At 40.6% G+C, this 12,963-nt stretch overlaps 1 protein-coding gene across 11 annotated transcripts in view; it reads right to left on the bottom strand.

Annotated features, from left to right (window-relative positions):
* The window catches only part of LOC103473386 (disabled homolog 2-interacting protein), a 183,964-nt gene that overhangs the window by 59,982 nt on the left and 111,019 nt on the right, over window positions 1-12,963 (bottom strand). Inside the window, exon 1 of one of the 11 annotated variants that reach the window (XM_008423612.2) lies at window positions 7,061-7,213. The exons of the other annotated variants lie outside the window; for them this stretch is intronic. Coding sequence (XP_008421834.1) covers window positions 7,061-7,083 — 23 coding nt within the window. The 5' untranslated portion in view covers window positions 7,084-7,213. Of the gene's footprint in view, window positions 1-7,060; window positions 7,214-12,963 lie in introns of those variants that run through there. 11 annotated transcript variants of the gene reach the window in all.

Below are 12,963 nucleotides of genomic sequence, written 5' to 3'. Positions count from 1 at the left end.
ATCAGCTAGCCGCCATGCTATCAGGAAGTTTTCATTCAGTAACTCTGGATTGTTTATTGTAATGGATCCTGTATTTGCCTTTGAATGTTAAGTTTTATACTTGAATTTTTTGGAAATGTTGAGAGGTTTTATTTTGACTTATTATTATTTAGCCTCTTCAGAGCCTTCATATGTTTTCAGTCTGTTAAAGATAGTATTACTAATAGCAGTACAATTTGCACAATGCCTGTTTTGTTTTGATCTGGGAAAAGGTTATTAAAAACAAGTTTTTGTCTAAATTAAGGTGAATTCATGGTTCCTTTTTCCATGTAATGTTACCAGTAGTGCTTATGATTAAAAATAATAATTATGTGATCGGTATCGGTGATTGGCCCTCATGGGTGATCTGAATCGGAATCAGCAGGAAAAAACCTGATCAGCACATCTCTAGCCTCAACCAATCAGCTTTTACTGCCTAGCAACAATCATTCACCCTAAATAAATGAAAACGAAGAGAGGACCCAACTTCAACAAGATGAAAATAAGATTCACCATTAACAAAAACAGCACAGTATGGTAAATAAAACGAGGAATAACTCATGCATCTAAGATTATATGACCATTATTTCCAAAGCATTGATGACTACATAGAGGAAATGAGCAAATGCTTTAAAAAAAAGCTAAGTGTCTGCAGATTAGTTTGTCATGGAACTTGATTTCTCACTTGACCTGAACATATTTGGTCTGCCTGTTTAAGTCCGTAGGGTGAGTAATCCCGCTTAGTTACATTTTTTTAAATCTTTTCCGACCTTCGACAACCATTTGGTCCAACGGCAAACCGGTCAGGTTAAAGCCGTGGAGGAGCGCACTTTTCGTGCATCAACCTACCATCTGTCGATTGACAGCCACACAGTTGGCTGACGGGCGGCAGGAGAATATAGACAATAAACACAAACGTCTGGCTAGCAGCGAAATGTCAGGAAAAAATGGAAGTTCGAGTGGAGGCAGGGAGACAAAAAGGGGTTGCTGTCAGATGCTACTGGTGCAGAACGGCAGACGTGTGAGCTGTGCTGACATGTAGCTACAGGCTTCGGTAGCCAATCAGGTCAGACGGGGGGATCCGGCAGAACAAAGTTCATTTGATAACGAATGTGGAGGGAGGGATGTCTAGAGATGAAGACCGATGCAGAGCCAAACACGAGCGTCCAAATCTCCAGAGGTTAATCCGGTATCCCTTGGACTTACATATATATCACACGCACCCCCAGCTCATTTCTATCCTGTTCATCAGTCCTCGGAAACGGGGAGTTTTGATTGGCTGTGAGGGAAAAGGAGCATAGAAATGTATGTTCGAACCAATGCCTGACACACAAGTTGATGCATGTCCAATGCATTAGTCAGACAAGGTAGCTGTCCTCTTTTTAGGTTTTCTTGTCACCAGTCTGATGCGCACGAAACAAAAGAGAGCTTACAGGGAGACAAAAGAAAAGACGGATGCTACTTTAAGAATCGCTGTGCTAAGCAAGGCTGAAGCTATGGTTCGACTGCTTTCATAAACACAAAAAAGTGAAAAGGAGTTAGATCTATAGAGGGAGGCAAACATTAACTAAAGATAGAGCAGGGCTCTGCACAAAGCCAGCCTTTCATTTGCAGGGAGCATGGAGGCATTTGAATGAACGAATGAGACGCGTGTAAAAACAAGGACAAACCTACACAAAGAGAGAGAGAAAAAGCATTCACAGGAAAAGGATGCTAAATGATCAACCCTGCAGGCCCCAGGATAGGAGCCCGTCGAGTCGCCTGACTCACACTACTGGCAGACATGCCGTGCTCTGGGATGAAAGGCTGGCTAGTAACCGAGCTCAGGTGGTGGAAGAACAACGCAGCCACCGAGCCAGGCTGTCTGGAGTAAAAAAAATACACACACACACACACGCACACACACCTACGCAGCTTGATTACAGCGAGAGCGCCGACTCCCTTCTAAGCAGGGAGCTAATTCGGTGTAACATCTGCTAGGATGCTCACTGCTGGAGAGAAATACGGAGCGGCGCGAAGCTGCACCAGCGCGGGCGGACTGGGGCTCAGCTCCCGAGTTGAGAGTTGATTGAGAGAGAACAGAACAGCTGGCTGCAAATGTGATCAAACCAGCCAACTGCAAAGGACATCAATACCCGGTGACAATCTGCAAGGGATGTTGAGTTCTTAAACACGTGTGATCATCTCGCACATTATTTTTCTCTCCTTGAGTGTTTGTCCGACAGCTCTGTTTCGAGGGTTTTTTTGTTGTTTTTTTAAAGTATTTATCCAGAGGATTCGTTCGTGGCAGAGGTATTCCGACTTGGGGATTCGGAACGAATCTATGAGGTCATAGGTCACGCTAATGAATGACTCTTTAAGCCGGAGCTAAGGTCAAATGTCACGCTAGCGGTCACCAATGCATTATTGATCCAACTGAAGACAACAAAAACCATCAAAAATGATGGATCGTGATCAATACACATTGATAGTCACTCTGGTCTGGATGGATTATTCTTCTTCCAGGCACAGATGTTGACTTAAAGCATCCAAGGCCATAAAAATATCTAGAGACAGTACTAAGCTGATTAAACAGTGAACCAGACTCTTCTTTAGAGCTTCAACTTTTAAAATTGCTTCTTATACTGCCTTATGTAAGGGATTTAATAATTTATTACAATGGGAAGATGTTCCAGGCAAGCAAATAAAGGTACTTAGACCCATTACAGCTTCCACCACCACAAAGACATATTGATGTTTCCTTTTCTCTGTGTCCCGCTTGGCTTCATTACTAAAACTCAACATTTGTTTTTGTTTTATTTTTCTTTTTTTTCCTTTTCAGCTTAGGCACAGTACTGAATGTATTTTATTATTCTTTAAAAAGTTACAGCAGAGAAGTGGAGTAAACTGAACACTGAGTCGAGTATCAACATTAACATCAACTTAGCCTAGAGGACATATTTCTGCTTTTGGTACATTTATTTGCAGCACGTTCGCTTGTATGTAGGAAAGGTGAAGGCCAAAATTAGGCAAAAAAAAAAAAAAAGAAAACTAAACTTTGCATTGCTGTTTCTTAAACGTTTTTAAATGTGAATTTTCACATCATTACCATGGAAAGCAAAAGTTAGCTTCTGCAAAGTAGGCTTTCACATTGTTATTTTTCCATTATCCAATTATACGACATTCATCCATCCATCCATCCATCCATCCATCCATCCATCCATCCATCCATCCATCCATTTTCTTGCACCCTTTTTCCCTCAGTGGGGTCGGGAGGGGTGCTGGTGCCCATCTCCAGCCAACGTTTCGGGCGAGAGGCGGGGTCACCCTGGACAGGTTGCCAGTCTGTCGCAGGGCAACACAGAGACACACAGGACACACAACCATGCACACACACACTCACACCTAGGGGCAATTTGGAGAGGCCAATTAACCTAACAGTCATGTTTTTGGACTGTGGGAGGAAACCAGAGTACCCGGAGAGAACCCACGCATGCACAGGGAGAACATGCAAACTCCATGCAGAAAGACCGGGGCCGGGAATCGAACCCAGAACCTTCTTGCTGCAAGGCAACAGCTCTACCAACTGCGCCACTGTGTAGCCCCAATTATACGACATTACGGAAAAAATTTTTTTTCTTTGGAAATCATCTTTATAAGACTGTTTCTACCAAAATCTGGTGCTACCATGTGGAAAATTGGTAAAAGCAACAGTTTTCCCGTGTTAGTCCTTAAAAATAACCATTTACCCTTTTTAGTTTTTATGATGCAGTCTGTGCATGTGAATGTCTGGTGCAAATACAACATGAAAAAAATCTGCTTTGCAAAATGTTTGTCCTGGTGTGAATCAGACAGATCACTCTCTTTCATATTAAAATTCTCTAGCTTTTAGAAAACAATGTTAAACTGAGAAAATTACAGCAAAAGAATCTTCAGAATTTTGTTTTCCTTGAAGGTGAAATAACTTGTAACCCCGGCACAGATATCTAATTGTAAGAAGCCCTATTTCATTCCATGACCAAAAATAGCAGAACTGAGCTACGTGACAGCCAATAAAATAATGACTAAGCCATTTCATGATTCTATAGATTGGGCGAGCTTATTATCCCTCCTTCAGCCAAACACTGTTTGCATCATAAAAAGAAAAAAGAAATCTCTCCAAAAGTGCTTCTGACACCAATTTGTCTGCGAAGCACCTAAATTCTGCACAGGAAAAAAAGAAGAAAAAACCCCACAGAGGAACAAAAGACAAGGACAAGTGGTCGAAAATGAGGCCAGAGATGAAATGGTTATAACAAAGTGAGACAGGGTGGTGGAAACGTTGGCCTAATTAGGGCCATAACTGTCCACTTAACTAACCTATCACTGACTTTGGGCCGTTCAGCAATCCTTACAGTAAAAGCCTGAGGGTCTGTGTGTGTCAGCAGTTTGAGACACTGTCCTGTAACATTAGAACCTGAGGAGGTGGAGAAAAGTATAACATCTCCATGGCTCATAAACTGCTGAAGTTGCGCATTAGCATCACTAGCCCATTAGCATTACTTAGCCCTCTCTTGTAGACGTGTGAGGAGGCAAAACGAGGATAAAAATATTGTTACTTTGACAAAGTCTTCCTTAAATACAAGCCAATTTACCACTGTAATATTTTACTGAAATAAAAAGTAAGCAGTACCTCACTAAAATTTTACTTCAAGTAAAAGTAACTTTTTTTATAAGCAGAAGAAAGTTTTGTTTGTATTTTTTCAAAGGAAATAAGCATATATTTGTATCAAACTGTTTTCTTAACTGAAGGAGCACCCGAATATATATATATATATTTTAGTGGTGTGCCGATCAATCGGCCACCGATCATAATTGCCCAATTTCCGTGAAAAAGTGTATGATTGGTGATCGCCGATCACGGTCTCTTGCTGCCGATACCGATCACCTGCATCTCATTTCGCAGCCTACCTGTGCAGCTGGTCTCCTTTTTCCTTCGCACTGCGCAAACGTGCAGCAAGAAATCCTAAGCCATGTGTAACTATAACGCACTGAGTGAATGGGGACGTTTGCGCCTCATGAGTGATCGGTATCGGCAGGAAAAAACCTGAACGGCACATCTCTAATATATATAAAATGCAGCAGAAAATAACTTACCATGCGACATCATGAACATGCGGGAAGTATTATGTGTAATTTTACTGGGACATAAATCCAAATATTTTTTGCCAGCTGCTGTCTTCACGGTCCTCTACAGCCGATCAGCTCCCAAATCTCGGCATCCATCTCTGTCACACCAAACTGTCAGATTTATAAAGTTCTGGTTTCAAGGCTGCAAACATTTTACATGAAACAGTTCCAACAGTTTCATCTCCTTTTATTTTTAAATGCCAGACAAAGTGCCAGACTCAGCAGAGCTTTTCTGGACATTCGGCCGTATCGCATGGTGGAAGGGTGCTGCCATTCCTTCGCCTGCTGTTCTGCTGGTGGAAGGAAGACAAACTTTTCCATCGCCCATCACTTTCATTAAGGCAACAATGTTAATACCTGCCTAAGCAAGAAATTACGAGTGGCAGTCAATTGCAGGTTTGCTACCAGAGAAGCCTAACTAACCAGACAACATTAAAAATGCCAATGCTAATCCCAGAAGCTAAGCGATTTTTACAATAAGAACATTAAAACTACTTGCTAAAATGTTAATATTTTCAATCAGGATAGTGTAATTTAATTGAAAAGTAAAAGACATATCAAAGGTATGTTGCTACAACAGTGTTAATCAGCGTATTCTGTTATTTTAGCAGCAGTAGGAATTTCTTTGCCTGATTTAAATAAAAACAGCAAAATCATATTGTACACAATCTGTTTTAAATCGGGGTCAATACAATATGACCATTCAGCTATGAATATATTTAATCAAGGTCAATATTCTGTAAAAAAATAAAAATAAAAAATCCCACACTGTATCAGGCCAACTCATATCACACACACAGAAGAATGTTTTTTTTTTTTTTTTTTTCCTCCGAGGTTTGCAGTTCCTCTTTGTCTTTCCTCATTAGCCATTATCGATTCGCTATGTAACCCCTTTAGCTGTAGAAGTAAGAAGTAAAACCAGCAACTGCAACAATAATAGGACTATTAGGAGCAAAACAGCACCGCATTAGAATGTATGAGTCAGCTCTGGCTGAGAATGCTCCAAGTACACCGGCGTCAGGGAGAAAGCATGTCCATCTGTGCCCATGTGCTAATGGGCCAGCTCGCCTGTTTAGAGGACACATTTGTATTTATAGGAACCTATGCCTGGCAAAAAACCCCCAAAAAACAACTGCTGCTACATCATTTAGAACAAGTTGAGGAAATCCATCAATTGGTAACACATCTTTTCTCTTCAGCTTCTGCATAAACAGTCATGGAAGTGGACGGGCAACATGTGGAGGAGATGAGGAAGTGCAGTTTTTGACTTCTTGACCTGAATATTCAAACACCCCTTTGGCAGCGGACAAAGAAGAAGGCGAGCACTCAAGTTCACGTGGAGGAGAGGGAGGGCAGAGAGCTACTTCCCACACGGCGCGGCAAAACTCCATACAAAGATATCAGAAGACAAACTTCGACTTTGTGTTTTCGTCGGTGCATATATAATTACAGGAGCTAAACAGATGGTGTGATTTTAGCAGACAAACGGCTTTAAATTGTCAATACCGAGCTCTTGTTTGCAGTCAACAGCTGAGATTCGCCTCTGGCAATGAATTTCCTTTTTTCATCTTCGAGTCTAAACATGTCTCTGTTTTTTCTTCTTCTCGCAGCCTTCCCCAGCTCCTGAGGAGTTCTGTACTTTTCCTCTTTTTAATTAACCATCATGGCATTTCTTTGCATGTATAATTCATGCAGCAACTACTTTATGACATTTAAGGCAGCTAAATCCAGGCTGGATGCAGCCCGAGTCGATCGTGGGTGGATGCAGAAGCACAGTTTTTGTTTTTATTCTCTCCCCCTTCCGTAAACCACAACAGCTGGGGCTGCAGCTATCGCCAGCGACAAGCACACGAGCGTGAAAGAGGCATTTAAAAAAAGAGGGGAAAACACTTACGATTTACTGAAAATGTGAAACATGGTCCCGCGGATCCTCTCTGAGCTCCAAAAAGCGCGACCGAAATTTGGATTTGCATTTCTCACAGCTTCCCGAGCAACTACTGGATCTCTGGGAACAGAGCCGGAGCCTCTGCCCCTCTGACTTACACCACAGCACTCCCTAAGGATGTCTGCTGGCCCCGGACACACCCCTCTGTCCACATCCCAGTTAAAAAGACAGCGCTGTTATTCGGGACAACCCGGTGTTGTAAGACCGTGGTAATATGCTGAGATTAGGTCACCTGTGGAGGATCTTAAAATTGCAAGCTCGCCCGCTCACCGACACATCAACACGGCACCTGCGTCTTTTGGGGTTTCATTCAAATGCCCGCAGACACGGCGGTGTTCCCTCCCCACGGTTCTATGTTTAGCTTACAGTTTTGCTGAGCTGCTGTGTAATAAGCAAAAAACGTGGCAGTGACAGAAGAGAAAACAAGAAACTACATCAAAAGGTGAAAGAGGTGAAAGAGATGAGGTCGTTTAGCCTCTAACTCTTTCTAGCTACACTGGATCCGTCGAGTCTTTTTTTTTTTTTGTGATCATCGACTCGTCTTTCTTGCCTTTTCTCACGCTGACAGAGGCTCAACATTGGCAGCCAGGAAGTCAGTCCATCCTCTCCCCCCCTCACTTCAAGAGGCAACAATGGCTCAGCCCTTTTCGGTGCCATGCATGCTCTGTGGGAAAATGTTGCTTCCTTAACTGAAGAGAAAGAAACGAAGGAATAAGGATAGAAAAATGGAAGAAAAGAGCGTCAAGGGAGGAACTCGGATGTGGGGAAAGGAGAAGAGAAAATAAGGCCAGCCAAGTTTGAGAAGGACAAACATTGTGAGGGTTGTTCTCTCACAGTCAGGAAGGAGTGATGTCATAATAATGTAATTAGAGCTGCAGAATGAACCCAACCCAGAAAAAGACATGGTGGAAATAATCCCATGGAAAGTGGTCCTTTTGCATGGAGTCCTTAATCTTTTTTCAACTTTTTATTTAGCTTGTTTTATAGTAATTGTGGTATAATTATGTTATCATCCTTGGCAAAACACCATCAACTTATTTTGATCAGTAACTTGAAATGTTTTTTGTTTTTTTTATCCAGTTCTACATTTTGAGAACAAAATCCCTTAGCATGTTGTGATAAAAAAACATACATCATTGTGAAACACGGTGCTGCTTTTGATAATCACCATGTGTCATAAGGAACAGTGAAGTGAAATCAAAAATCGCTCATTTTCAATTTTAAGTCCTAAAAAAAAATCTAATTTTACAACTCAAGCTACTGTCTGACTTTTTCTTGTTTTGAAATGAAACAAACAAACAAACAAAAAAAATAACCTGTTGGATGTTGGACCCTGGCCTGGCCACACATGAAAAAATTAAGGATATTTTGTGAGTCGTCGCATCCTCTCACATCTGCAATCCTCTCTTGCATAGTGTATGGATATATGGGTAAAAGATGGAAAATATAGAGTCTGCTACAGTTTAAAGAATACAAAAGTTTTGCTGTGATCATGTTTTCTTACTTAATGATCACATGACCGTCTGGAGATGAAAGATTAAAGCTCTATTTATAGTCTGTGAGCATTCTCAAGTAGACAAATCAAAAAAATAAGTTGGACTGCCTTCCTGGTGGAGTCACTTCAGGTTAGCGAATCGTTATTGCCGCATACACTGTGCAGCATGATATTAAGTAGTGTCATTTTTGCTGCAACATTGGAGTAGCACTGGTGGACATTTCATTGTATTACGTAGCTACTGTAAGGTGTGATACAATTGCCACAAAGCATTAGGTGGAAAACAATTAGATATGCAGCGCTATCAGATGCATAAAACAGGCAATGGACTAGTGTTACATACTTAAAGTTCATTATTTTCAGACGCACAACTGAACAATCGGTGTTATGTTATCTTTCATCTTCTTCAACAAAAGGAGCTAATCTTAAATTGGAATATAAAACTAGTTTAGTCTTAATAGCCGATATTTCTGCTTTAGGGTTCCACAGGTTGCAAGCCTAAATGACTGACGGACTTTGGGAATAACTGAACAATCCTATTATTTCACATATATTTCATCAGGCCTGAAACCTGGGAGTAGTGATGGACTCTGACCTGAACCTTCAGAGCCACATTAAGACAGTCACAAAGTCGGYCTTCTATCACCTGAAGAACATCTCCAGGATTAGAGGACTTATGTCTCADCACGATCTAGAGAAACTCATCCATGCGTTTATCTTTAGCCGCATTGATTACTGCAACAGCGTCTTCACAGATCTGACTAATAAATCAATCAAACAGCTGCAGGTGATCCAGAACCTGCTGCTCGTGTTCTCACTAAAACCAGGAAGATAGAGCACATAACACTTTATTTGAAGGGGATTGAATTAGACTGTCATGACACTGTCATAAACATGACATTACACCTGTCATGAACATGAATAAGCCTTCATGAATATTTATGACTGTTGTCATAAAACGTCATTTGGTAAATTATGACACTTTTAATACAAAGTTAACATTATTCAAAATGTCTTTGTCATGACAACTTGACATTAACCAAGAAATCATTACTGTTTAAACTTTACCTTTAATAACATAAAGTTACCTAATTTTTAAAGTGCAGTCAGTAATACTTTTATAACAAATTTATATCAGTAATGATTTCTTGGTTAATGTCAACTTTGTATTAAAAGTATCATAATTTACAGAATGACGCTTTATGACAACAGTCATAAATATTCATGAAGGCTTATTCATGTTCATGACAGGTGTTATGTCATGTTTATGACTGTCTTATTCACCCCCCTTCAAATAAAGTGTTACCTAATCTGTTTCAGGTAAAATATAGTTTGTACCACTACTGCATTGGATTTAAGGTCCTGTTTGTTCTTATCTAGAGTCAACAGGCCTACATGCCACTCTGCTGTATGAATGGTTGGGTAAAGGTTAACTGCAAAGCCAAGGCGAAGCTCAGAGACTAAACACTGAGGGAAGGAGGGTGATTTCCTCATTCCTCTGTTCTGGGCTGCGATAATATCCCACATCATGAGATTGTTTGGAGTTTTGGGGAGTAAGTGAGCCTATTGTATCTTTTCAATCTAGTTTGTAATCACAAATGTAGGGAGTGGAAAGGATGTAAAAAACACCCTTCTGGACAATGTTGTGCTGTGCTAAACAGGTTGTGTGGCTTTAAAACCATTGCAGCATCAAGGCATATATGCACATTAGTCAATGGATAACATTTTGTTCACGAGAATGAGTCCATCTATAGTTGTTGACAAGAGCACGGCACCGTGAGGTGAGATAAGACTCATTCAGCTAGCTTGTTTGTGTCCTGTCATCATCTGAGCGGCCTCATTGCTAAGATCTTATTCCCTTGCTAACCACCAACCTGCTCGGCATGGCAACACCTGCGTAAAGCGGAGGCACAGGAAAACAGGAAGAGACCAAAAGAAACATGATGGGTGGATACATAACATTCCAGACGAGCTCCCACAAGTCTACGTGGCGCAGGGGTGGGAGATGGACGAAGCAAACGTGACACGTCTTGGACCGGGAAATGTTGACAGAAGGGGCAGGAGGGAAACAGACGGAAAGAGACATGAAGATGAAAAGAAGAAATGTGTATTACAGCACGTATCTGGTAACCAAGAATTCAAAAAGTAGCCTGAGAAACAACACTGAGACTCGGAAGTAATTATGACAGTCCTAAAAAGGCATTGCTAAATGAACAGGCAGGAAGTGGAGAGCTCACCACCACTGGGAAGCAAGAGCGGACTTAGTATATATGTACATAAATCAAATATGAATCGCATCTTTTTTTTTTCTTTCAAATTTGTATCTGCAAATTTGTTTGAAATAAGGCCGCACTAAATTCATAAAATATACAATTAGTATAATATTGCAGTAGCATACGTTACAATCATCGTGTTGTCCTCAACAATCTGTATAAGCCACCACAACAATCAATTTTTTTTTCTCCAAGTATAAATCAGACCTTTTTTCTCGTCTATTTGCAGAAATCCAAAAGTTTCTCGCACAACTTCACCGACTCCCAAAGTGTGTGAAAAGTGTCAAAGATCTGGTGAGGTGAAAACTCTAAAAATGCTTGAAATACATCGAGACACAAGCCCCCCAAAAAAGTTTGTCTGATTATAAAGTTGTTTCCTTGAATTGCAAGTGTTGCTGGAGGCTTCACCTCACATTTATTGGCTTTCACACCAAACAGGAAATGAAACAAAGGTTCATAAGGACAAGGAGACAAAAGTCTTTAAAAGGAAACCAGCATCGAGTCTTCTCAACCTGCAACTCAATCAGTCCACCTCAGATTTTTTTATGCAACAAAGCCGAGAAATGATTAGAAATTCACCAAAAAAAGTCCACCAGAATGACCAACGACGAGTTGCTTTGAAATGTCCAAACCCTATTCACAACAATCAGTGAACTTACAAACAAAAGGATGCAAAATTAGCACTCTCTTCAGGAAGGAAGTGGTTACTGAAGGGACGATGTTCCCAAGTTAGAATTCTCAAAACTGATGTGGATTTTATGAAACAGAAGCATGACTGTAGGCAATTTATTCAACATGTATTTTTAGGCATCAAGTGTCGTTTTACTGCGCAATCAAGTAATTATGTTAGGTTTAGTTGTTAAAAAAATGCTGTATGTATCAAACATGACTTACAAGAAATTAGACTTTGTAACTTGATGCCTTGAAATTGGGCCTTTGTCTCTTCAAGAATCTCTTACTGTTTCTGACATTCTGCCTTCAAAACCTTTCCCGTTATACGTATTATTTTAAATTGGCTGCCTTTCGTCATGGAAACAATTACATTTGTAGATACTGGACATTTTGTGACTCTCAAAGTCGATGTGTGGACCTGCATGTTCTACTTGCAGAGACTAATATTCAGAATCAGCAAGACTAACCTTTGCTAATCACTACAACAAGATGCTAAATACAGCATAAATCATAAACCCCACATCCACTTAATTCTTTTTGACAGTAAAATATTACCTATAGTTAATTGTTTCCTGCTCAGAGAAAGGACAGTGCCACTAGCAGACATTGGTGGAAGAAAAGCAGCAATAAAAGTGTAGTCAGTGAATCTTTAGAGGCCATTTCACTGAATAAAAAACTGTTGCTCAGACTATGGGACGCGTAATTTAACTACATAAGCACCACTTACTGTATAACAAATGGGATGGTTTAAGTAATTGTTAGATTTGGTATCTTTATTGAATCTGCTGATAGGAAATACAATGAGGAAAATACTGTCATTGTTTTATTGTGTGTAATAAAACAAACTCTCATCATTTTAAGGCTTCATCTGCATCAGCAGCTCCTCATTCTGCGTAAACAACAGATAACGACACTGCAGTCTCTACTCCCCACATTCCAAGACGCAGTGCCTAATTCCTCAAAATTCTTACGAGTCCAGTTCAAAACAATTGGAAACCTAGTGTCTCGGATCTATAGACGGCGTTTTAAAAAGATAAAAAAGAAACTGTTGTTCAGTCTCCTTTTCCACAAGTTCAAACATGAATAGAAACAAGTGGAAGTGGAACCTCGGGAGCCATTAGAGCTCCCCGTCATTCGTTTTGCCACAGCTTGGCCTTCGAATCATTTGTCGAGGCAGCCAAATAAATAGAGGAGAGATGAGGCAGTGACAACGACTTCACAGAGTTGATTTGGGTAGAAACATGTGAACAGAACAGGGATGAAGTGCAGAGGGCTGTTCTCTGCAGCCGTTCCAACTGGATCCACAACGCGGCCTTCAGGGCAAGTATTGACAATGCTGCTCCATCACGACCATATGTTCCCATTTCATCCTCTCCCACAAAGAAACAATGTGTGTGTGTGTGTATATATAT

The sequence above is a fragment of the Poecilia reticulata genome, linkage group LG12 (assembly GCF_000633615.1).
Source record: "Poecilia reticulata strain Guanapo linkage group LG12, Guppy_female_1.0+MT, whole genome shotgun sequence".
NCBI lineage: Eukaryota > Metazoa > Chordata > Actinopteri > Cyprinodontiformes > Poeciliidae > Poecilia > Poecilia reticulata.
Note: the sequence above shows the minus strand (reverse complement) of the source record. Positions and strands in the feature narration are given on the sequence as shown.